The sequence below is a fragment of the Elephas maximus genome, chromosome 6, assembly GCF_024166365.1.
Source record: "Elephas maximus indicus isolate mEleMax1 chromosome 6, mEleMax1 primary haplotype, whole genome shotgun sequence".
NCBI lineage: Eukaryota > Metazoa > Chordata > Mammalia > Proboscidea > Elephantidae > Elephas > Elephas maximus.
Window position 1 is genome coordinate 94,513,617 of NC_064824.1, and position 27,020 is coordinate 94,540,636.

General features: G+C 39.6%; 1 protein-coding gene across 7 annotated transcripts in view; it reads right to left on the reverse strand.

Moving 5' to 3' along the window:
* HECW2 (HECT, C2 and WW domain containing E3 ubiquitin protein ligase 2) overlaps positions 1-27,020 on the reverse strand; it is a 463,541-nt gene that overhangs the window by 27,056 nt on the left and 409,465 nt on the right. For 5 of the 7 annotated variants that reach the window (XR_007517919.1, XM_049887746.1, XM_049887747.1 and 2 more), the window contains 6 exons: positions 25,684-25,804; positions 24,118-24,231; positions 10,835-10,987; positions 8,939-9,037; positions 1,477-1,606; positions 145-291 (listed from right to left, as the gene is read on the reverse strand). Coding sequence is in view for 6 of the 7 variants with exons in the window: in XM_049887746.1 (XP_049743703.1) it covers positions 145-291; positions 1,477-1,606; positions 8,939-9,037; positions 10,835-10,987; positions 24,118-24,231; positions 25,684-25,804 (764 nt within the window). In the remaining variant the exon portion in view is untranslated. The other 2 variants (XM_049887748.1, XM_049887750.1) reach the window with 2 other exon arrangements.

Sequence of the window (27,020 nt, forward strand, 5' to 3'; positions counted from 1 at the left end):
TACTAGAGTTTTTAAATTGAACTAGCACCAGTAAATACCGCAACAGAGAAAACGGAAATATCCCACACCTATAAAGTATAGTAAGGTGGACCACAGCATCACTGATATCTACCTACAAAAGCCCACTACTGCTGATTGTCTTACCTCATAGAAGCCACGCACTAAGCTCTCTGTTTGTTGTACAACACCCCTCTCAATTCTCCACTTCACCATCCTCTCGATGTATTCCTTCTTGTTCTTCTCTGTGACTGGGATATTGGCACCCCCTGGCTTCAATTCTCGTTCCGTAATCTGAAATTAAAAAACAAAAACACGGAACATAAAGCAATACTCCTGATGTTTTAAGAACACCGCTCCAATGAGCTGAAATCAGGCAGCTACCTGCTCTGCACCAGGCACTTCCCGCAAGCGGAGAGCACGCACAGAACACTTTCTGTCAACGGGCACTTTGTGCTGAGACATACACAGAGCAACGCTCAACAAAAACTAGGAGTGAGCTGAGGTTCAAAAGCTTCAGTGGTTGAAAAAGAAAAATGTATTGCAAGAGCTGAATGTTAAGTTTTAAATCCTGACTAAAAAGTTATTTTAAACGAAGATGAACTGGCTCCAGGATCTGGACCACCACTCTTTTAATGTTTAACAAAAACACTTTTTCACAAACTCCTCAAGGCTTCAGATATTGACTATATGTAGAAAGCTACTATTTAAGATTTATTTTAAGGAAGCAGAATTATGCCCAAGTGAATGTTAAATTGAGAAATTCTTCTTCAAAACACATGAAATTCAGAAGACCAGCCTAACAGTGTCTAAACAAGAATCTTACTTATAACCTAATATATTATTTATGAAAGAAATATTTTATACCCTCTTCCAACAATTGTGATTAGAACAAAGTTTTTAGGCCTCTGTTTTCAAACCTTCACCAAAATATCGTTTACTTTCCCTCAGCTTCAAAACAATCAATTTCACTTGTTAAATCTGAATGATAGGTTAAGTACAGATGCCAATTAAGTATTTAATATTCGACTCTGAGATAGTGCAGACTTTTAAAAACCGTATTCCATACAAGATACATTCTGATTTCTTTTGTGGATATTTTAGTTGGAAATAAAAATAATATTGATTGCAACACTCAAATAATTATAAATTAGGACATCTTAATCTGCACTTGATAACAGAATAATCTTTGCAACTGACACTACTATAACTGTACATAAACCTAGATTTAAATCACCAAACATTTGCTGTCGAGTCATTTTCAACTGATAGTGACCCTACAGGACAGAGTAGAACTGCCCCATAGGGTTTCCAAGGATGTAATCTCTACGGAAGCAGATTGTTACATCCTTCTCTCACTTAAATCACCAAACAGGTCACAAATGAGTAAATGTCTGATTCTTAGCCACTGAATCAAGTCTCCAACAACCAAGAGCATTCAATTAAGACACTCAACCACCGGTGTTCACATTCACAGACCTGCCCAAAAACTTCTTCGTTCACAGTGAACGTCAGGTCCAGGATGTCATGGATATCGTTATCTTTCATCCACTGCAGGCTCTGGTGGAACTCTTCATCAAGATATTCTAGATCACTCAGGTCACACAGGCTAAGATGACAAATAGATAGAAGCAAATATGCAGGCATGACTATTAGCAAATACCCGAGTCAGGAGGGAAGAAACTAAGAATTAAAGGCAAGTGTTTCAGGTCAACTCGATAGGCAGTGATTACCAGAGTTTTTTTAGTTAAGATCAGTAATCAAACTAGTGAAATAATTCAGAAATTTGGCATAAAATTTGAAAATCCTGGATATATAAGACGCCTTAGGAATCAATCTGTCCCTTCTTCTACAGCCACAGAGCTGGAGGTTCAGACAGTAGTAGTCATTTATATAGTTACCCACAACTAATGCAGGATTGGGATGTGGGTCAATAAGTTGGGTTCAGTATTCTTTTCAGCCACATTATACAACCTTAAAATATTGTTCTCTTAATTTGAGATTCCCCCACGTGTCTGCCAGTTAGTCGTACTGTGGGGGCTTGTGTGTTGCTGTGATTCTGGAAGCTATGCCACTGGTATTCAGATACCAACAGGGTCACCCATGGAGGACAGGTTTCAGCTGAACTTCCAGACTAAGACAGACTAGGAAGAAGGACCCGGCAGTCTACTTCTGAAAAGCATTACCCAGTGAAAACCTTATGAATAGCAGCGGAACATTGTCTGATATAGTGCTGGAAGATGAGCCTCCCAGCTTGGAAGGAACTCAAAAGATGACTGGGGAAGAGCTGCCTCCTCAAAGTAGAGTTGACCTTAATGACGTGGATGGAGAAAAGCTTTCAGGACCTTCATTTGCTGATGTGGCGTGACTCAAAATGAGAAGAAACACCTGCAAACATCCATTAATAACTGGAACCTGGAATGTATGAAGTATGAATCTAGGAAAATTGGAAATCATCAAAAATGAAATAGAATGCAGAAACATCGATATCCTAGGCATTAGTGAGCTGAAATGGACTGGTATTGGCCACTTTGAGTCAGACAATCACATAGTCTACTATGCTGGGAATGACAACTCGAAGAGGAATGGTGTTGCATTCACTGTCAAAAAGAACGCTTCAAGATCTATCCTGAAGTATGATGCTGTCAGTGATACGATGATATCCATACGCCTACAAGGAAGACCAGTTACTACAACTATTATTCAGATTTAAGCACCAATCTCTAGGGCCAAAGATGAAGAAACAGAAGATTTTTATCAGCTGCTGCAATCTGAAATTGATCGAACATGCAATCAAGATGCATTGATAATTACTGGCGATTGGAATGCAAAAGTTGGAAACAAGGAAAAAATATCAGTAGTTGGAAAATATAGCCTTGGTGATAGAAACAATGCCGGAGATCGAATGATAGAATTTTGCAAGACCAATGACTTCTTCGTTGCAAATACCTTCTTTCACCAACATAAACGGTGACTATACACATGGACCTCGCCAGATGGAACACACAGAAATCAAACTGACTACATCTGTGGGAAGAGACGATGGAAAAGCTCAGTCAATATCATCAGTCAGAACAAGGCCAGGGGCCGATTGTGGAACCGACCATCAATTGCTCATATGCAAGTTCAAGCTGAAACTGAAGAAAATCAGAGCAAGTCCACGAAAGCCAAAATATGTCCTTGAGTATACCCCACCTGAACTTAGAGACCATCTGAAGAACAGATTTGATGCACTGAACACTAGTGACTGCAGACCAGACGAGTTGTGGAATGACATCAAGGACATCATCCATGAAGAAAGCAAGAGGTCACTGAAAAGACAGGAAAGAAAGAAAGAAAAGACCAAGGTGGATGTCAGAGGAGACTCTGAAACTTGCTCTTGAGTGTCGAGCAGCTAAAGCAAAAGGAAGAACTGATGAAGTAAAAGAACTGAACAGAAGATTTCAAAGGGCATCTCGAGAAGACAAAGTAAAGTATTATAATGACATGTGCAAAGAGCTGGAGATGGAAAACCAAAAGGGAAGAATATGCTCGGCATTTCTCAAGCTGAAAGAACTGAAGAAAAAATTCAAGCCTCGAGTTGCAATACTGAAGGATTCCATGGGGAAAATATTAAACAACGCAGAAAGCATCAAAAGAAGATGGAAGGAATACACAGAGTCATTATACCAAAAAGAATTAGTCAATGTTCAACCATTTCAAAAGGTGGCATATGATCAGGAACCAATGGTACTGAAGGAAGAAGTCCAAGCTGCTCTGAAGGCATTGGTGAAAAACACGGCTCCAGGAATTGATGGAATATCAATTGAGATGTTTCAACAAACAGATGCAGCGCTGGAGGTGCTCACTCATCTATGCCAAGAAATATGGAAGACAGCTGTCTGGCCAACTGACTGGAAGAGATCCATATTTATGCCTATTCCCAGGAAAGGTGATCCAACCAAATGTGGAAATTATAGAACAATATCATTAACATCACAAGCAAGCAAAATTTTGCTGAAGATCATTCAAAAACAGCTGCAGCAGTATATCGACAGGGAACTGCCAGAAATTCAGGCTGGTTTCAGAAGAAGACGTGGAACCAGGGATATCATTGCTGATGTCAGATGGATCCTGGCTGAAAGCAGAGAATACCAGAAGGGTGTTTACCTGTGTTTTACTGACTATGCAAAGGCATTCAACAGTGTGGACCATAACAAACTATGGATAACACTGCGAAGACTGGGAATTCCAGAACACTTAATTGTGCTCATGAGGAACCTTTACATAGATCAAGAGGCAGTTGTTCGGATAGAACAAGGGGATACTGATTGGTTTAAAGTCAGGGAAGGTTTGCATCAGGGTTGTATTCTTTCACCATACCTATTTAACCTGTATGCTGAACAAATAATACGAGAAGCCAGACTATATGAAGAACGGGGCATCAAGATTGGAGGAAGACTCATTAACAACCTGCATTATGCAGATGACACAACCTTGCTTGCTGAAAGTGAAGAGGACTTGAAGCACTTACTAATGAAGATCAAAGACCACAGCCTTCAGTATGGATTATGCCCCAACATTAAGAAAACAAAAATCCTCACAACTGGATCAATGTGCAACATCATGATAAATGGAGAAAAGATTGAAGTTGTCAAGGATTTCATTTTACTTGGATCCACAATCAACGGCCATGGAAGCAGCAGTCAAGAAATCAGAAGACGCATTGCATTGGGCAAATCTGCTGCAAAGGACCTCTTCAAAGTGTTGAAGAGCAAAGATGTCACCCTGAAGACTAAGGTATGCCTGACCGAAGCCATGGTATTTTCAATCACATCATATGCATGTGAAAGCTGGACAATGAATAAGCAAGACCGAAGAAGAGTTAACGTCTCTGAGTTGTGGTGCTAGCGAAGAATATTGAATATACCACGGACTGCCAAAAGAACAAACAAATCTGTCTTGGAAGAAGTGCGGCCAGAATGCTCCTTAGAGGCAAGGATGGCAAGACTGTGTCTTACATACTTTGGACATGTTGTCAGGAGGGATCAGTCCCTGGAGAAGGACATCATGCTTGGCAGAGTACAGGGTCACTGGAAAAGAGGAAGACCCTCAATGAGGTGGACTGACACAGGGGCTGCAACAATGAGCTCAAGTATAACAACGATTGTAAGGATGGCGCAGGGCCGGGCAGTGTTTTGTTCTGTTGTGTATAGGGTCGGTATGAGTTGGAACCGACTCGATGGCACCTAACAACAACAACAATTTGAGATTATATATGTTTCTGTACTGTACTTTGGAAACCCTGGTGGTGTAGAGGTTAAGTGCAATGACTGACTAACCAAAAGATCGGCAGTTCGAATTCACCAGGCGCTCCTTGGAAACTCTATAAGGAAGTTCTACTCTGTCCTACACGGTCACTATGAGTCGGAATCGGCCCGACAGTAACAGGTTTTTGCTTTAATTTTTTTTTTAGAGGCTAGATTCTGTAATTTTATGTTCACATACATCCCCTTTCTTCTTCATGGCTCTTATTCTTTCAGTGAGTCTGTAAACAGCAAGCCACAGCATCTCTTTATAATTATGGGCTTCTGTATTTCTCCCTCTTTTCATCGCAGAGGGAGATCTACACAGGTGGAGTTAGTAATATATGCTCTTATTGTCAGGTGGTAGCAATTCATTTGCTTTAGTTGTTTTGAAATTTCCCTGCTATCAGTCCAATTTCAAGGGTCATTTGGTTCTGTTCAGTCTAAACATGTACTGGGCATCAACTATGTGCCAGACATTGTAATAATTACTTGATGAATAGTACTCAGTTAATCACCTCCTTCAAGGAGCTCATGGCCTAGTTGGGGAGACAGGTGCACAAATAGGTATGTTAATATAAGGTGATAAGTGATAACACAGAATGGGGAACACTTATAACTCATGCACTTTTTTGTATGGATGACGTACTGCAATTAAAAAAAAAAGGGTAGATACGGAGTGCTCGCTCTCAGAGTAAACATGAAGGACACCTGCTTCTACCTGAAAATTCAGAAAACAACTTTTTGGAGCAGATAATACCTACATTAAATCTTGCAGGGTGTTTAAAAGACAGGTAAAGTGGATCGGATGAAAAGGAGGAGAAGGGAAAAAGAGAGAAGGGAGAATGAGATAACAATACAAAGTAAGCACAAAGGCATAGTGTGCATAGAACACTACAAGCATACTGACAGTACTTGAGAGGAAAGCACAAGACAGAATTACCAGAGAATTCAAATAAGTCTGGAAATGTAGCTGGGAGCAGGCCTTGAGTGTCATTCTAAGAAACTTGGTGATTCGTAACTGCTGAAAGGTTTTAAGACAGGGAATGACATGGTCAGATGTGAGTTTTAAACAGTTCCTCTGGAAGTCATAGCGTAGAGATTTAAGAGGTGGTGGTGGTGGAATTCTCATTAGAGAGCAGAGACTAATTAATAGACCACATAGGGTTACTATGAGTTGGAATTGGCTTGATGGCACCGGGTACGGTAATCTGGCCAAAATAAGATAAGGGTTTTAATTAGGGCAGGGCTATTAAGGGTGAAGAGAAGATGAATTTGAGAATTATTTGTAAGGAAATATGTAGAAATCAGTAAATGATTTCATGGCAGGGTTACAAAGAACTAAAATTGGGGTGGCAAAAAACTCATGTTGCAAGCCAATTTCGTTTAATTGCCGATCTGGAGTGCTATACATTGGAAAGATTTCTAAGGCCACAATGAGTTTAGCAGGTGTCCTGGATTGAATTGTGTCCACCCAAAATATGTGTCAACTTGACTAGGCCATGATTCCCAGGATTGTGTGATTGTCCATCATTTTGTCATCACATGGGATTTTCCAATGTTTTGTAAATCTTATCTCTATGATGTTAACAAGATAGCATTGGCTGGAATTATGTGGAATCAATCTACGAGATTAATCTACAATTTAAACCAATCTCTTCTGAGATATAAAAGACAGAAGTGAGCAGAGAGAAAGGGGGATCTCATACCACCAAGAAACAAGAGCCAGGAGAACAGCACGTCCTTTGGATCTGGGGTTCCTGTGCTGAGAAGTTCCTCCACCAGGGAAGACTGATGACAAGGACCTCCCGCAGAGCCAGCAAAGAGAGAAGGCCTTCCCCTGGAGCTGACGCCCTGAATTTGGACTTCTAACCTACTAGGCTGTGAGAGAATAAATTTGCCTTCCACTTGCGGTATTTCTGTTATAGCAGCACTAAGTAATCAATACAGCAGGAAAAAGTACCATAAATGATTTGTTATATACACCATGGGAGTAGGGTGGAAGGTGAAAAGTTATGGAACATGTGCTACATATTTGCCATCCCTGGTTGCAGTGACTCCTGGTTTCTGGCCAGAGTGACTTGAGAATACTGGCACTGTTAATACAGTCTGGGCACATGGGAGGAGGTACAGATTTGGGTCAGGAAAAATCAGTGAGCTTTTAACCATGTTCATTTGAGGTGCTGTGGGACATCCAAGGGGAGATATTCAATGGACTGTTGACCATTTGAATCTACGATGTAAGAGAGATGAGGACTGGTGGTACAGACCTGGGAATCAGTAGGAGATGAGATAGGTAAGATTTCTCCAGGATAGCTAGTAGAGAGAGAAAAGGAGGGGCCCAAAAATGGAAGCTTCAGGAACACCAAGATTTAAGGGCAAGACAGAGGAGAAATCCACAAAGGAGACAGAAAAATAAAAGCAGGACCAGGAGGAAGTATAGTGTCATGGGTGCCAGTGGAAAACACTCAAGAATAAATGGGTGGAGTTGGGGTGATCAACAGTACCAAGAGCAGCAGAATGGTTTCTAACGGGTCTTCAGGTCTAAGGACTAGGAAGTATTCTTTCAAATCGTCCATAGGTTATTTGCAGGAAGGAAGTTAGGCTATAGCGTGTTGAGCAGTATGAATTTGATGTAGGAAAGTACAGACAGTCAATATAGATTGTTCTTCCAGGAAGCTTAACCGAGAAGATCAGAGAGATAAGGCAATGACATGGGAAGATGCAAAGTGGGCCAGAGGGAACCAGAGAGGCATAAAATGGTCCTTGTTGTCCAGTGCTTCAGCTGCACAGATATTGAAAGGGAGAAGGCAAAGCGTTTTTCCACTGATCCTCTCTGAGAACCCATTAGAAACATTTTGTTTGTTCAAGGCCCTTACACTTGAGGTCTAGGATTCCATTTTACAGAGGGCACATGGGCACAAGGTACGTACTCTCGGCTGGGGAATGGGCTGGACAGAACGAAACAACTCTTCTGTGCTTTCTCACTGCAAATCTGAGCTACTATCTAACAGACAGCTGCTTTCTCCTGCTCAGCCAGTGATTATAGCACAGAAACTATTTGCTCCACATTTTACAATGATTGCAAGCTTCCATTGTGATAACAATGAATTAAAAGTTCCGCAGACACCACATACAGGAAAGCTTCAAGAAAAGCATGGCACTGCCCTCCCTTAACAAACAAAACAAAAAGGATGAAACAAAGGAGAATGAAAATTGAATGAAGAGTAAGCAGCTGAAAGTTTCCATGAAGCAAAATATACAATATATCTAATAAAGAACAGGGGGCTGTGAGTCACCAAGACTAACCCACAACTATTCTATTAATAATCGGCATTAATACCACAAAAATTTAAACACTGTATTTGAAGCACAATTGTTTCGAAGGAACATATGTTGTAACAAATGAGAATAAATTACTTGGAGTAGAGCAAAACTAAGACTTTGGGGGCTAGAGAGGAATAAAAGGTCACAAGCAGGAAAAACACAGAAAACATTTGAAATCATTCGTCTCAGAAATGTAAACCACTATTAAGTTTAACAACAACAGATTTGAGATAGTGAACAGATAATGACTCTTGACAAAAGACATTTTTCAAGAAAATAAATACTGTATTTTTACATGCTAATTATGCAAGCTATAAAAATACTCTTACATTCTGAGAAGAGCCTTATAAAACGGCCGTGTGAAGAAGGCATCCAACAAATACTGGTGAATGAGTGCAAGACCAAGGATCCGACCACTGAACCGAAACCTGAGAATGAAAGGTACGAGATAGCTTACATGCCATGTAGCAATTTCTAAACGGTTCGATTTGCTTTCTAAAATGCCTTCCAGCATCAAAGTTTATCCGAGATTACTCACCTACTAGGATCCTGAGAACTTGTGTGTACCACAGGCTGTACTCACTAGGCCAACAATTCATGTCTACTTCATGAAGAAATGTTTCAACCTGATATTTAGAAAAACAATGCTCTACCTTCACCCCATGTCAATAATATCCACCACGTAGTACCCCCACATTGCCCACATAAACTCCCCATTAGCATTTCAGTGAAATTTCCCCAAACCACTTCTAAAAGATGTTGAACAAATGAGCCCTATGCTATGAGGAAAATTAGCAGGATTTCTCAAAATCAGGCTCAGTAGTAATTCCCTTTTGAGGAAAAGCCCAATCTTAGTCTCTAAACCTATTCTGTCTCAAACCCCACTCCTGCTGATCATTGTCACCATCTAAGAATTATGCATATGGACATTTGGGGGAGTTTCCTCATGGGACATTCTGTTCTCTAAAATTTCAAGGCTCGATTCTATTCTGAATCACTCTGGAAACTTTATTAAATATATCTGTCATGACTGGATTTGCTGACTGAGATGTACACTTATTTTCTCTTTCAAAAGTATTAAACTTCTGCCTCTTTGAAAGTCTGATGCCTTCCAAAAGTGTAAATCCATACTGATGAGGTTCATACCGTCAGTGTGTGATTTAGTATTAGGTAGCCATTTTAAGATTAATGTCCAGCAGCTTGCTTCTCTTTATTTCCACTTAAGTTAGCACAGCTGTAATAGTTACAGTTAGGAGGACTCCAAACTGTAGCTAAACGGAAGTTAATTTGAAGAATAAATTCTAAAAGCTAATGCCCTCCACCCACCAACATTAACCTCATGACTCAAAGACGCTTTTTCCATGAGTCCTACTCATGTTCTTTCTTTTGTTAATATCAGCGAAAATGAATAGAAACAGGCAAATAGGAGTTATAAAAATATTTAACGTCTATAAATGTAGGAATTTAGAAAAAAATCTAGGGGCATTTTGGAAGAGAGTGTGATTTGAGATTTTTCAGACTAAATAATCCCCAGATAGGAATCCTGTATCAGTTTTCCTTGATGATTTTGGAGGAAAAACCAGAAAAGAGGCACTTCCTGATTACAAACATCAAAAGGCTCACATGGTGAGTGGCCACTGTGGAGGCCACCCACCCCCTTCCCTTCTGCTGGGTTCTGTTCTACCATCAGTTCCTCCACAGGGAACTGCACCCTACCCTACTCCCCAACAGAACACCATCATCACCTCAGCCAGAGTTTCTTTAGCGAGCAGTTCAGCCAGCTGCTCTGTGCCCCACCCCCACCCCGTGTTAGCTACTTCCCCAAGGATTACTCTAGAAAGCTGCCTGACTTCTGGGTCAGGCCCTTCCCCTACTCACCCCACCCCACCCCACCTCACAGATGCCTAGAGCTGCTGACAGGGATTCAGGGATCTCGCTGGGAAGTTAACATCATCTTTAACTTTGTTTCTACAGGAAAAACCTTTTTAATTCTATCTAACCCTCTTAAACTTGATCTTATGGAATATATCTGTCATGATATTCCTAGTTTGGAGACTGCCTGTGTATTTAAATTTGAAAACAAAACCAAGATTGATGGGAGGTATTTAACTGAAATACGATTTTGTTCAAGAAAAAAAGGCTTTAAAATGTGGGTTCATGTATAAATTAATATCACAGCAAATCAACTGAAGAGAAGTGTTAGGAAAAAAAAAAAAACAACTTACCATTCATGGTGATTGTCTACAAAAGCAGACATGGGGCTTATTTGTACTGTATATGTATCATTGGCTGAATATTCAAATAGGCCATAATACGGGTTAAAGAGTTCTCTGGATACCAGGAAGAAAAACTCTCTGGATGGTCCACTGTAATCCAGCCTTTCAAAAAATCCACACACAAAAAAACCAACCAGTTATTTTTTGTTTGTATGACCACAGTGGGTTTTATATAGGGTACATTTTCTACAGAGCTCAATTTTCTATAGCACACTCATTATAAGTCTAATTGTCCACATACCACAACTGCCTAAGACAATGTGAATGATCCTGGCTCCTGGGTCACATTCATATCCTGACCCACAACAGTGAAATGGATGTGTACAAAGAGCATATCCAAAACTAAGCTATGCATCAAAAAAATAATGTATGAAATAAGCAATATGGTAATAATTTGATTTTGTGCACATATATAGAAAGGTAAATATACATTAAATGCCTGGAGGATGGTTACAGGGTAAGGGAGTACAACGGGAATACTTTCTTTAAACAAAGAGGCCTGACGGCACAGCGGTTAAGTGCTTGGCTGCTGACCAAAAGGTTGGCAGTTCAAATCAACTAGCCACTCTGTAGGAGAAAGATGTGGTAATCTGCTTCTGTAAAGACTTACAGCCTTGGAAGACCTATGGGGCAGCTCTCCTATGTCCTACAGAGTCATTATGAGTTGGAATCAACTTGCCGGCAACAGGTATTTATTCAGAGTAAAACTAGTACCTTCATCCAAGGGACATGGAGTCCTCGTGGATTTCTGAAATATTTTCAGGTCAGGGAAGAAAAAGACTCAGTGAACTGGAAAGAGGATATTACAGATACAAGGCCAACTATGGAGATCGGAGGCAAAACATGAAATGGTAGGATTCAGGTAAAAACTCTGAATTATAAAACACCAAGGAAAATTACAGACAAGAAAAATGAGGGTGTCTAAAGCTTTCTAAGGAAGGTATTTGGAGCAGTGGCTGAAACTCTAGATCCCGAACTACAATGTAAATTCCATTTTATTTTCAGAGACATCATCAGGGTCAAAGTATAAGAAAAGATTGTATTAGGTTTAAGGAGTGACCAGGGGCTAACAACCTGAGAGCAAAATATGCAGCAAAGAGGAGTTTTCAAGAAGGCAATTTGGTATGCTAAATTTAAAATGAAAATAGAAAGTATATCTAGCCTCTGAGAAAAAGTATACACAATGGGTTCAAAGACTGGAAGCAATGAAGGTGGAATGAAAGCAACTGATAAACTAGGGTGGTAGGGTTGTGAAAGACTTTTTTAAAAAACTATTATTTACTTTTTCTCTTTTAAAATTTCCTTTCTGGGCATTATCACATTGCACTGTTCCTTTGAATGAAAAAGAAGGTCATCTGAGTCTTGTCCAGTGATAGACTGTTGGATCAATAAGACTGGATATGTCCTACTCTAGGCAGAAGAGAAGGTTAGGATACCAGTAAAGAAAATAAAATAGCTTTTATATGCCTCACTTGTGAATTTAAAAGAATTATGTAATACATAGAATAGAGTTCAGCTATTCACATATTACTTTTTCAATTTTTGACATTGGAGCCCTGGGGGCACAGCGCTTAAGAGCTACAACTGTTAACCAAAAGGTCAGCAGTTCGAATCCACCAGCCGTTCCCTGGAAACCCTATGGGGCAGTTCTACTTTGTCCTATATGGTTGCTATGAGTCGAAATTGACTTGATTACAATGCCTTTTTATTTTTTAAATCATTATTTACTTAATTTTTTCATTAATCAACTTTAAATTTACTTGCTTTTTAAATGTAGCTTTGTCTTACACAATTATGTGCTAGTTCCATTTTTCTAACACACATTAAAAGAAATAAAAAAATATTAAAAATTTTTAAAAGTTAGCCCTCACAGTAGTTAAAATTATCTCACATCTCACCAGGAGTACCACTTACTTACAGCTACACTGCACTTTGGAAGACACAAGTAATTTGACAGGAAACCTGTGTGTGGAAAATGTAAACAGAGCAGATCTCAGGGCCAAAAGGGCCTTAAGATGATATGATGGAACTGCTCTCTGAGGCAGCTGAGTATACCGTGGCTAACAGGTGGTTATCAGGATCTGTAGGACCATCCTCAGGCTATTGTGGGGATTTCCAAAGCTGCACTCTTCCTGCCTCAAATGCAAAGACGGACAGACTGCCTTTCCTCTTGCTGATGTGAAAGCTGCCTCCTTGTGGTTACCTCCCACTGTCTTGTTCTGGCCTCTGATGCCACCAAGAACAAGTAGAATATCTTGTCCACTCGAACGTTCTTCACATATTTAGAGGCTTTCTTCAACAAATATTTGAGTGCCTAGTACGTTTCAGACTCTAATACTGAAGTTAAAGATATAAAAATTTAAAACGTCATTTTTCCACAGGAATTCTGCAGATAGCAGTTTCTGCATTCCTGGTCTCTGCTCCCTCCTGAGCCCTACCCCACTCTTGAACATGTCCACTTCCTTCAACCTTGCTCTGAAGGCAAGGTTTTGAATTTCCTTGTAACCCTGTTCACTATTCTCTGGACACTCGCCAGGGTATCAAAGTCTGACAGGGTGTGGCGTCTAGGATGGATCACAATGCTCGAGGTGTGGTCTCATCAGCACGGAGCTTAGAAAGAACTCTGGCCCTCTCTTCCTGGACACTTTTCTCCACTAATGGAGCTTAAAATTATCCTGTCTTTTGGGGCAGCCACTTTACTTTGTTGACTCATAATAAGCTAGTTAGTCATCAGCTAAAGGCCCAAACCTTTCACCTATGCTACTTTAACCTGGGACTCTGCCACTCTGTCTTCATGTAGCTGTATTGTTTAAAGCCTAAATAGTAAATTTTATACCTTTCTCTGCTAAATTTCACTTTGTGACAGCTAGTCCATGATACTACGATTCCTATTAACAGTGAGTTTCATGAGCAGATGTCCCGTGTCTTTCCATAAACAGACAATGTCAGTGGTGAAAGGCATCTTACAAATTATTTTGTCCAATCCCTTGATTTTATAGAGAAGACTAAGGCTGAAGGAAGTTCACTAACTTGCATCAAATGACAGCTCCCATGGAGGAACCAGGCCTTAATACAGGTTTCCAGACTACACGTTTAATGCTTGTTACTCTTTACAGCTTACACTTCAGTAAATTTTAAATGCTCATCAAGGCTAAAAAAATGTTGCTTATAGAGCAGGGGTCAGCAAACTATGGCCTACAGGTCAAATGTGGGTCAACTCCTGGTTTTGTAAACAAAGTTTTATTATAACACAGACTTGCTCATTCATTTACATATTGCCTATGGCTACTTTCATGCTACAATGGCAGAGCTGAGTAGTTGCCACAGAGACCTTATGGCCTGCAAGCCTAAAATATTTACTGTCCAGCCCTTTATGGAAAAACTTTGCCAACCCGTAGTAGAAGAAAGAAAATACTACTTTATTAAAATATCCGCTTTACTATAAATGTTCTTTAGGGAAGATCCTTGGAAGAAATATAAAATGACTATAATGTTGTAGGGTGTATGAAACATCAAGGAGTGGTTACAGCTACTAAGTATGGCACAAGAGTGAACATGGTTTGCAGCAGTCATGCTCTGCAGGGGCTTTCAGACACAATCAAGGCATGGATTAGGGCTACAGATAGCTGAAATATTAAGCAAACACTCTGTGGGTCAGTTTTCTCACAGAGAAAACTGATGCAAGTAAACTGACTTTTTAATTGCTCAAAATTAAACTATGGCATTCAGTTAGTCTTAGTCTTCCATCTGTCAGTCTGTCATACTGTGGTGGGCAGCTTCCATGTTGCTGTGGTGCTGGAAGCAATGCTACCAGTATTTCAAATACCAACAGGGTTACCCATAGTGCAGAGGTTTCAGCAGAGCTTCCAGACTAAGGCTAGGAAAAATGACCTGGTGATCTACTTCTAAAAAAATTGGCCAGTGAAAACCTACAGATCCCAGCAGAACACTGTCTGATATCATGCCAGAAGATGAGCCTCTCAGGTTGGAAGGCACTCAAAACACAACCGGGGAGTTGACCTTAATGATGGAGATGAAGTAAAGCTTTTGGGACCTCCATGTGCTAATGTGGCACGAATAAAATGAGAAGAGCTGCAAACATCCATTAATAATTGGAATGTGGAATGCAAAAAGTATGCATCTAGGAAATTTGGAAGTTGCCAGAAATGAAATGGAATGCTTCAAGATTGATGTCCTAGGTGTTAGTAAGCTGAAATGGACTGTATTGGCCATTTTGAATCAGACAATCACATGGTCTATTATGCTGCGAATAACAAATTGAAGAGGAATGGTGTTGCACTGATTGTCAAAAAGAATATTTCAATATCTATCCTGAAATACAATGCTGTCAATGATAGGATAATATCTATATACCTACAAGGAAGACCAGTTAATATGACTACTATTCAAATTTACACATAAACCCTAATGCCAAAGATGAAGAAATTGAAAATTTTTACCAACTTCTGCAATGTGAAAATGACCAAACATGCAATCAAGCTGCATTGATAATTACTGGTGATTGGAATGCAATAGTTAGAAACAAAGAAGAAGCATCAATAGTTGGAATATTTGGCCTTGGTGATAGAAATGATGCCAGAGATCGCATGATCGCATGATCGAATTTTCCAAGATCACCAATCTATTCATTGTAAATACCTTTTTTCAACAACATACATGGCGATTACATATGTGGACCTTACCAAACGGAATACACATGAATCAAATCAACTACATCTGTGGAAAGAGACAATGGAGAAGCTCAATGACATCAGTCAGAACAAGGCCGGGGCTGACTGCAGAACATTCTGTCAATCAATTGCTCTTATGCAAGTTCAAGTTGAAGCTAAAGAAAATTAAAACAAGTCCATGAGAGTCAAAGTACAAGCTTGAGTATATCCCACCTAAACTTAGAGACCATCTCAAGAATAGATTTGACATATTGAACACTAATGAATGAAGAACAGATGAGTGGTGGTACGACATCAAAAACATTATACATGAAGGAAGCAAAAGGTCATTAAAAAGACAGCAAGGAAAGAAAAGACCAAAATAGGTGTCAGAAGAGACTCTGAAATTTGCTCTTGAATGTAGAGTAGCTAAAATGAGTGGAAGATATGATGAAGTAAAAGAGATGAACAGAAGGTTTCAGGGGGTGGCTCTAGAGGACAAAGTATTATAATGAAATGTGCAAAGACCTGGAGTTAGAAAGCCAAAAGTGAAGATCGTGCTTGACATTCCTCAAGCTGAAAGAACTGAAGAAAAAATTCAAGGCTTGAGTTGCAAAACGGAAGGATTCTATGGGCAAAATATTGAACAATGCAGGAAGCATCAAAAGAAGATGGAAGAAATACAGAGTCACTACCAAAAAGAACTGGTTGACATTCAGTCATTTCAGGAGGTAGCATATGATCAAAAACCGATGGTTGTGAAGTAAGAAGTCCAAGCTGCAATGAAGGCACTGCTGAAAAACAAGGCTTCAGGAACTGACGGAATACCAGCTGAGATGGTTCGACAAATGGATGCAACTCTGGAAGCACTCACTTGCCTATGCCAAGAAATTTGGAACAAAGCTACCTGGCCAGCTGACTTATTTGTGCCTATTCTGAGCCATTGTTGCTTTATTGTTTGGGGTACTAAGATGTTAATAGCTCAGGATGCATTATCAGAACACAAGGGTCTATTTGGCTGACTTCTGACACCACTTTTGATCTAACAGAATGCAGAAATCATTGAACAATATCATCAATATCATACGCAAGTAAAACTTTGGTGAAGATCATTCAAAAGCAGTTGCAGCAGTACATCTCCAGGGAACTGCTAGAATTTCAAGCCAGATTCAGATGAGGGTGTGGAATGAGAGATATCATTGCTGATGTCAGATGGATCTTGGCTAAAAGCAGAGAATATCAAAAAGATGTTTACCTGTGTTTTATTGACAATGCAAAGGCATTTGGTTGTGTGGATCATAACATATTATGGGTAACATTGTGAAGAATGGGAATTCTAGAACACATAATTGTGCTCAGGCAGAACCTCTACACAGACCAAGAGGTAGCTGTTTGAACAGAACAAGGGGATACTGCATGGTTTAAAATCAGGAACGGTGTGTGTCAGGGTTGCATCCTTTCACCATACTTAGTCAATCTGTATGGTGAGCAAATAATCTGAGAAGCTGTAGCATATGAAGAAGGGCATGGCATCAGGTTTGAAGGAAGACTCATTAACAACCTGTGATATACAGAGAAGGACATCATGCTTGGGAAAGCGAAAAAGAAGACCCTCAAGGAGATGGACTGACACAATGGCTGCAACAATAGGCTCAATCATAGCAATGATTGTGAGGATGGCAAAGGATTGGGCAGTGTTTTATTCTGTTATACACAGTGTCGCTATGATTTGGAGCTGACTCGGTGGCACCTGATAACAACAACATTCACTTAGTAATAGCAGATTTTCTTTGAGCGTTAACTCTCAGTGTTTTAGTAACATTCTACGTCCCAGAGTGTATAAAAATGATCCAATAAGGGTCTGCTTTCCCTATACAAACGTGATAGATTTTGACCACCTTATGGGCAGTGACTATGTCTTACTTATTTTTGTATCACCAGTATCTAGCCCGATAGACAGTAGGGACTTAATACATGCTGTTGCATCAATGAGTGGAGCTCTCTAAAGAAAATGAGCATTATTTACCTTTTATCTGACATCTAGCAGAGTGAGTTGCTATGAGTCGGAAGTTTGCTTTCAGGTAGTATATTGATTTAATGACATTAATAGGTTATGCGAATCCCCGAAAGGCAACTCAATTTGAAAACTGTCAGAAATCACACCAATGAATTATGCTTAGAAAGCCTGGTGTATTATTTCCAGCTGTAATATATTCTCTAGTATGATGAAGTTTGTTAAAATAACAAAGGTGGAGCTCAGTGATCAGTTTCTTTTTTATGATAATAGCTGAACTGGGCTAAAGATGAGATGAATGGGCACTGAGGAGTTATACTGAAAAATCAAACTTTTTCTTCCCCCCAGAGAAAACAATGCTAATAGTTCCTCTAGGAGGAAGTGTATCTTCCTTAACAGGTCAGGTTTTTACCTGCTGTTTTTTAACTCTAGAAGCACTGATGGAGTTACTCTGTAGCTCAAAGTCTTTACACTTTGATTTGATTATAATCCACAAACCTGAGAACAGTGCATCTGAGACTGGGCTGTGGATTACAATTTATATATAAATCTATCTAATTCAAGAGGATATGTCACAGCAGGGTACCTAGTGCATGTGCTTCCTGTAATGTCTTAGCAACCTCTTCCATATATATAGTTAATATGACTCATATCACAATGATCATTTGTTATATTCTTGTTTTGCCAGTTAGGTTGGTTCCACAGCTCAAGCCTTGGCACGGAAATGCAGAAACTCCGGACAACGGGTGTGTAGCCACACAACAGCTGCATCTGAGGGCATTTCTGAATAAGCACAGATGTCTTTGGGGTGGCCACGTCGTTTTAAACCTCATGATATGCTGATAAAGCATTTTTAACACCATCATGTTACTGAGCAAATGTGCTCTACCCAAGCTGTGAGTAGGCAGCCAGTATTTATTAAAATAATGAATTTTATTCTCCTGCCTTTTATTTCCAACTAAGAAATACTGAGAACTAAATATTGCAAGGGAAATAGATAACAAAATGAAAGAAGTGATGTCATTGAGAAGTAGCACCACCACTTTCTACCAATTGTCATAAAGACAGAAGCTTTGTTTTTACAAGTTGGTTTGGGCACACATGGCCTACTCACCTTCTGATTAACCCTGAGATATGGACAGAAGTAAGGTATTAGTTCTTGAGCCATTTAAGAACACCTGGTGGGTGACTACATATAGAATCATAGCAAAGTCTGGGTTATCTAGGTTAGGTTGCAAGCCTCTTTCGGGAAGAAAATAAGCAGCACCATAAAGTTTAACGTGAAGCTTTATAGCTTTCTGAAGAAATGTGTCAACTGACAGTCTCAGGACTCCAAACAACTTCTAGTGAGAACCTGACCAGTTATAAAAAATGAACTGCTGGTTATTTCGTAAACATGGATGGGAAAAAAACTGTTTCAAATCTCATCCTCTCTAGTTGCTTTCATTTTCCTGGCTCAGGCAAAAGCTCATTTGTTCTTAAACCACCAAACTAAAACTGTTTGCACACATCCCCTCTCTGGGCTAAGTGTGGCTTTGCAAGACAGATGACTGATGTCATATTGATGGCACCTTACACATAATGAACTCATTCTTTCTTAAAGAAAGGAGCCTTTTACAGGGTTGGCCAGGAGAGTAAAAAGAGGCAGGGCAATCGCAGTGTAAACATCCTCTCTTTATCCGAGCCATTATTGCTTTACCGTTTGGGGTACTAAGAAGTTAATAGCTCAGGATGCCTTATCAGAACACATTGTCTATCTGGCTGATTTTTAATACCACAAAAGCATTAGTTGCTAGGGCTTTTAATAAAGAAGGAAATAATATGCTAGAGAATATGTGGTACTTTACCTACCCCCTCCTAAGGAAGCAACTGCTAGACAGACCGAAAACCCACAGAAACAGACAACCACAGCATGCAATTTCCCATCATATTCTGTCAAGAGGACCCAGTTCCCAGCCACTGCCAGGGCCCCCTCCACTTTTCAAGGGCAGATAACCAAATTAAGTTGAGTGGAAATTTTAATGTCAAGAACAAAACCCCCAGCCAGCTCTGACCAAACCAGATCACAGTGATTTGCGTAGAAACTCTCTATTTTTCGTAAAAAGCCAAGCATAACATGAAACATTATATTGGCGAGAATTAATAATTAGTTAACTGTCAACGAATGCATCTGCAGTAAAAGGCTCTAGGATTATTTTTTTACTTTTTAATTGAATACAGGCATCTTAATATTCTGGGATTATTTCCACATCACGTTGAATTTGTAGTCATCCTGTAAATTTCAGGTTCTTTAATAAAAAGAATTGACTTCTTTAAATTGTGGTGTCGGTAAAGAACACTGACTATACCATGGGCTGCCAAAAGAACGAACACATCTGCCTTTTGAAGAAGTGCAACCAGAATGCCCCTTAGACGCAAGGGTGGCGAGACAATGTCTCACATACTCTAGACATGTTATCAGGAGGGACCAGTCCCTGGAGAAGGACATCATGCTTGGTAAAGTAGACGGTCAGCAAAAAAGAGGAAGGCCCTCAACAGGATGAACTGACACAGTGGCTGCAACAATGGGCTCAACCATAGCAACAATTGTAAGGATGGGTACAGGACCTGGTAGTGTTTCGTTCTGTTGTGCACATGGTCCCTGTGTGTTGGAACGAACTCGATGGCACCTAACAACAACAACAAACTTCAGACTATAAATTTTCTTTTCATTTCTCTAGACTCAACACTTCCAATTCAGGGAACAATCGATATATCATGTTTTAGATATGCAAAGAAAATCACTTAAAGCACAGCTGAAGTCTCTCTATGAAATCTGTTAATCTACATCTTTTTAGAAGGAAAGCAGGTACATTATTCTTAAAAATAAATCACCTTCTCTTTATGCCCTAGCTAATCTAGTGTAAATAAAGACCCTGACTGTGGTGAAATAATGTTATCAGAGTGATAGTATCAGTAAGAATTACAAAGTATTATTCCCACATAGATAACATAAGGTTGACATTAGCGATACAAAATAATACTCTATATAAACCAATGCCATTGCTAACTTGGACTTTACACAGAGTTTATTCTATGTGTTTTATATACTATGTACCTATTACTTTATTGTCCCTGAGTGCCCCCCACCCCAGTGCCATGGAGTCAATTCCGACTCATAGCGACCCTACAGGACAGAGTAGAACTGCCCCATAGAGTTTCCGAGGAGCGCCTGGTGGATCCGAACTGCCGACCCTTTGGTTAGCAGCTGTAGCACTTAACCACTACACCACCAGGGTTTGTATATACATACCCAAAATTACCCTGGTAGCAGTCACTCATCGGACAACAAGGAAATAAGAAAAGGCATTTATCGACATAGCCTGTGTCCCCGAATTCTGACATTTTTATAAAATAGACCTTCTAAGAATAGTTTTTGACTTACAGAAAAGTTGGAAAGATAGTACAAAATTTCTGTATATACCATACCCAGTTTCCCTTACTATTTAACATCTTACATTACCATAATACAGTGGTTACAATTTATGAGCCAATATCGATAAGATTATTATTAACTGAAGTGCACAATTTATTCCTATCTCCTTAGTTTTAACCTAATGAACCTTTTCTGTTCCAGGAATCCATCCAGGACACCACATTACATTTAATTGTCATGTCTCCTTAGGCTCCTCTCAGTTGTGACAGTTTTTCAGATTTTCTTAGTTTTGATGACCTTGATAGTACTGAGAAGTACTGATGAGGTTATTTTGTAGAATGTCTTCAATTGGGATTTGTCCGATGTTTTTTCTCATGATTAGATTTCGGTTATGTGTTTTGGGGAGGAGGATAATGGAGGTAAAGTGCCATTATCATCACATCATATCAAGGGTACATACCATCAACATGATACAGCACTGTTGATATTAACCTTGATCACCTGGCTGAGGAGGTAGTGTTTGTCCGGTTTTTCTACTGTAAATTTACTTCTTTTTCCCTCCTTTCTATATTGTGCTCTTTGGAAGGAAGTCACTGTGCACAGCCCACAATCAGGGAGTGAAGAGTTAGGCTGAGTTATTTGGAAATCTTCTGCACAGGAGATTTGTCTATCCCCCCTCACCCAACTATTTATTTATTCAATCATTTATTTCTACTGGTATGGACTCATGAATATTTATCTTATAGTTTGGGTTGCATTCCAATACTACTGCAATTATTTTGTTGCTCAAATTGTTCCAGCTTTGGCCATTGGGAGCTCTTTCAGTCTGCTCCTGTGTTCTTTGATATACCCCCATAATTGTGGATTTTTTGAGTATTTTCTTACTTTCTGGCAGTATAAGATGCTTCAGGTGCATCTTGTATATTTTCTGCCCCAGTACTAACCAGCTGTTGTTGAGTTAATTCTGACTAATGGCGACCTCATGTGTGTCAGAGTAGAACTAGTGTCCCATAGGGTTTTCGATGGCTGATTTTCCAGAAGTAGACTGCCAGCCTTTTCTTCCAAGGCACCTCTGGGTGGACTCATACCTTCAACTTTTTGGTTAGTAGCCGAGAAAGGTAACTGTCTGTACCATCTTAGTTAGGCTCTGCCCCAGTACTAGCTTTTCACTTTGGGTTTTTATTATAATGCAGAAAGAAATGTTATGATCTTTTAATCATAACATTTCTTTCTGCATTATAATAAAAACCCAAAGTGATAGAGTCAATGTACTTGGAAAGATGGCAAAGGGTAAAATAACTCAATTCCTGCCTCAATAAACCATATACAAAAGGGCCAGATTAAGAGACTGTTCACTGGTGATTGAGATTCCTCTCAATCACCCTCTTGAGCAAATATGCTCCCTCTTGTTTTCCTTCTAGGGTTATGAGAAGGAGACAGGTGATGGAAGCCGAAAGTACCTGTACCTCAGTGGCAAACAAATACAGAGTTATCAGCCCCACTTGGTCTGGGCCTGCTCCTTGGAACCAGTGTCATCAGTCCAGGTTGCAGGGAGATTGCTTTGGAAAGATCAAGCATGATAAGCATATACTCTGCTTAAGCTTAAGTACAGTGGCTTCCAAAGACTTCCCTAAATCTCTGAGATCTCAGCAAACTACAGTCCAACAATGAGGAAGGCAGCTGGTATTTTGGGGAGGAAAAGTGTTCTTATCCAAACCAGACTGGTTATGTAAGGAAATACTTGGAATCCCATGCATGCTTATGATGAGGCTAAAAACATTTGCCACCATTTTCTATTGTGCACCTGCATCTTTAAGCCAACTAACCAAAGCTGGTAGTCCATTTTTGCACATTAGCAATGAAAGGCTCAAATCTTGGGCATGACCCAGTGCCAAACTTTGTCATATGATGGTGTGCTCCCATATAAAATTTTTCTTTAATCTAGTCATAGGGGAGGCTCTACAATAGCACATGTGACAAGAGAAGGGTTATCAGTCACCAGTTAGAATGATAAAAAGATCCAGGGGTAGGAAAAATATCCAGATAGACCAAAGTTCAGAAATGTTCACTGGGTCCCAGTGGTGTGCTAAAAGTTCCAGATTAAAAAAAAAGACAGAAGGCCCTGGTTGGAATCCTTGCTCTGCTAGTATCTAGCTCCATCAGTTATTTTCTGGAGACTCCATTTCATCAAATATATACTGAATGACTCAATTTGTTGGATATTAATACCATGATTCCATAATCTAATACACTTTATTTCTCAGCATGAAGGAGAGGGTTAGCTTTAAAATGATTCAGATCAACAGAATCAAGGAGAAGAAAACCAGAGTTCAGACACTCATGTGGTATTTTTAAATTCATTCTAATGTCAACTGGGTTACAAAGTAGATTCTAAGGCTGAAAACCCAGACTTGAAATGAGAAAAGAGGAAGGGGTGTGGCAAAGATGAGAGCTGTCATCTTCTAAGGTGATATTTAACAACTGTTATGCCTATTGGGATGCAACAGACCACTGTGTAGGAGTCTTCCGTCCTTCATTTCCTAACTCTTCTCTATGTGAACACACTCACGGGAGAGTCACAGAAGGCTGGAATGCTTGTGTATGGCAGGTAGTTATTTTGGGGGGTGTGCTGCCCTCCCAAGGGAAGAAATAAACTGGGGGCAGAGAAATAAGAACCAAGGCCTAGGAGTCACTGCTTTGGAGGCTTCCTGGCAGGACCACAGGATCCGAATTCCTGATTCTGAAACTGAGCTTAATTAACAGGTGAAGCATGTTCTACTTAACACTGTGGTGCAGATAACAAGATCACAGCCATTATAGTGCAACTCCCCCCTTTTTCCCTAAATCCCCCGCTTTTTCTTTAAGAGAAAGAGAGATGCAGAGAGAAGAAACCAAACCAACCTCCAGCTCCCAAAGTGATCTGTGGCTATGAGTTTTTACTGAAGAATTTCTATGTCAAATGATTTAAAAACCAGAGGAAGCTGTAGAAAAAAAAAGGCAAAGGTTTAAGTGTATGAGAACAGCATTTCCTGCCAGAAGGATTTCCTGTTTGAGGCAACCACATCGACGTGGTGAAACATCCGGCCCGCAGCCACAGCCTATGTTCCACAGGCTACTTCTCTGTTCTACTTACCCTTCCTCACCAACAAATGTGACATATAGCTTATTTCTCTGCAGGTCTTTTCTGGAGTAGCCCATAATTTGATTAAAAGCATCTTCCAGTAAGTGATCTCTTCTGATAATTAACCTGTCCGTGAGAGACAATTTGAAAAAACAGATTATTTCTTAATCCTTATCTTTCCAGAGTTTGGCACTTGCCATTTAATTTCAATTTACTACAATTAATTAGGCGAGAAGTGGCCTTACTAATATCACTGCTGCCTGCAATAAAGCACACACTTGCGTGTAACTCTTAACAGCACTAGCAAACGTTGTATAACAGAATAATTGGTAAATAAGCATCCCAACTATGACCTGTAATAACAATGTGAGAGTCCTTTCTGAATGGTCAAATAATTTTATCCCAGTAGGAAAATGCTGATAAGATAACACACACAAAACTTTTGTTTAGTAAAAGAACAACCTGTGTTCTAAGCCTGAATGCACCTGGACAAGAAATTCAGTTATTAAGTGCCCAGAGAGATGACTGTGAGACCATGGAGGAAAAAAAAAAAAAAATCAGCGTCCTGCAATGCAAAAGAGTTTACAATGGTGCTTAATTTTTAGACTGAGAGAATCTTGGGATTCTCTAAGTGACAGATACAAAGGAATGATGCCTGCAGCCAGTTAATCCACTTGTGATAGATATGAGGAGCCTGGTGGCACAGTGGTTAAAGCGCTCTGCTGCTAACTGAAAGGTTGGTGGCTCAAATCCACCAGCCACTCCATGAAACTGTGAGAAAGGTAAAGCTCAGAGTACCATGTGTTTTGAGCAGGTGGATGCTTTTTTAGGGCAATCCAAGTGGAACCTAAATGAACAAGCCCTCCCATGCAGGGCAGACAGCTGTGAGGCTGTAGGCCTGGCCTTCGCATCTCATCACAGGCACCCAGGTTAGTGGCAAGGGTGCAATGGAGGCACTCCCTCCTTTGTCCTCTCTCAGGTGGCACAGCGACACTCTGGTGGGACACAGGACAGGAGTGGAGGTGGGAGTAAGGGGGCAGTTAGGATGAGTAGGGAATGAAAATAATTCTAGACCAATGTGATCATGTTTCAGCTTCCCCATTTAAAGGGAAGTGGATAAAGAAAGGCAGAAACAACATTCATGAGATATTCTCTTTGACAAGTGTGGTTTGCTTCACAGAACAAAATGGAGCTGACTGTGATTCCCGTATACAGGTCAGCCCAGCAGGTAGTAAAATGCAACACAGGATACTGTTATAGCCTTATATCTAATGAATATATCATAGGCCACAAAGGAGGTACTTTTCAGGAGAAAAAGAAAATCAGCTTTTTATTTTGCCTGTATTTTTACATGAAAAGAAGCAGTCTTTTTACTGTTTGTTTTAGAACCTTAAATTTAATCATACTTAATTCCAGGACTATCTTTTATATGATCCTGTAAATTACAAATGCCAAAATAATTATGCCAATTAAAACAAAGACTGGTCATACCAAATCACAATAAATTTCCTAAATTCCCAACCACGCTTCATCTTTCCATCATCTGTAAGTCATGGGGTTTATATCACTTTGACTTACTTTAATTTTCCTGGGCCTTGTCCATATCCTTTAGTCTCTAACTTCCTGTAAAAGTTCCTTAGTTTGGCTTCAAAATCTCGCTTGTAAGGGGCTGGAGCCCGGGCATTGGCACGCTGAGTACCTACAGCAAACCACAAAAAAGAGGACAGTTGGGATTTGTGTAATGTCCTTATGTTCATTACGTCACTGTGAAAAATCACTACAGTGGGTATGAGATGACAATTAACAAGTAACAGGAGGCAATACTTTGAGCTTTTGTACTTTTTACCTCTCCAAGTTGAAGGATGTAACAGAGGTTAACCAGAGTTTCAAAAGAAGTCTCCTTTGTGGCATTTTGGTTCATAATAACAATCCTGTTTGAATAGCTATAATGGTGCCCATGTGCTGGTCAAATATGTTCCCCTTTTCAGTCCAAACTAATATGAGTCAAACAGAGTTATTCATGTCTAATGGTACTGTTCAGGGTGGAATATATTTGCTACTGAGATGCTATCATGGCAACCAGACAGGAAGTTACAATGTGAAAGTATGTGGTAGACAAAGCAAGGATAGTACCTTTCAATTATTTACTCTAAATTCCTCACTACAAAAGCATCTTTTAATATGCATTATAACTAAGAATGAATTTAGACACATACTTACATACATTTCATAGTGCATATCTCATTCATATATCAAAAAATCTTAGTATAAAATTAGAATTCAGTCATTATTGCAGAAGGCACATATCTCCTGGTTAGGTAAAGGGTAAACAGTACTAATATCTATTGCATGGTTAATATGTGCCAAGTACTATGATCACTGACAGATTATCTAAAGATGTCTTGTATGTTATTCAATGCAAGTACCATTAATAAAATGTGAAAGTAACCCAATCTGTTCCTCTTTCCACAGAAAAATCCAGCTTTGTGTCCACAAGGTGACTAACCAAAAGCCAGGACACAAAACTGATGATGAATACAGGAATCAGACCCAGAGTCATGACAGAAACACTGGATATTTCCACTAAATTTATTTCTCAACACAGTGAAGAAGCCACAAAATAAAAGTCATGAAATCTTATGCATTCCAGATAGTGTAAGTTTGTTAAATATTTATTGAACAAATCAATTTACTAAGATTATTATTGGTTACTAATACTGTATTAGGAAACTCTGGTGGCATAGTAGATAAGAGTTTTAGCTACAGATGCTTAAAATGAGTAAGGTGGGGTCCCTGGAGTTAACACCTTGGTTGGGGAGACAGAAACAAAACCGATCAAACAATCAGAAAATTATTAAGTGCTAAATTAGGTGGTTAGGTGGTACAAACTATAAGGGAGAGGGGGCAAACTACCA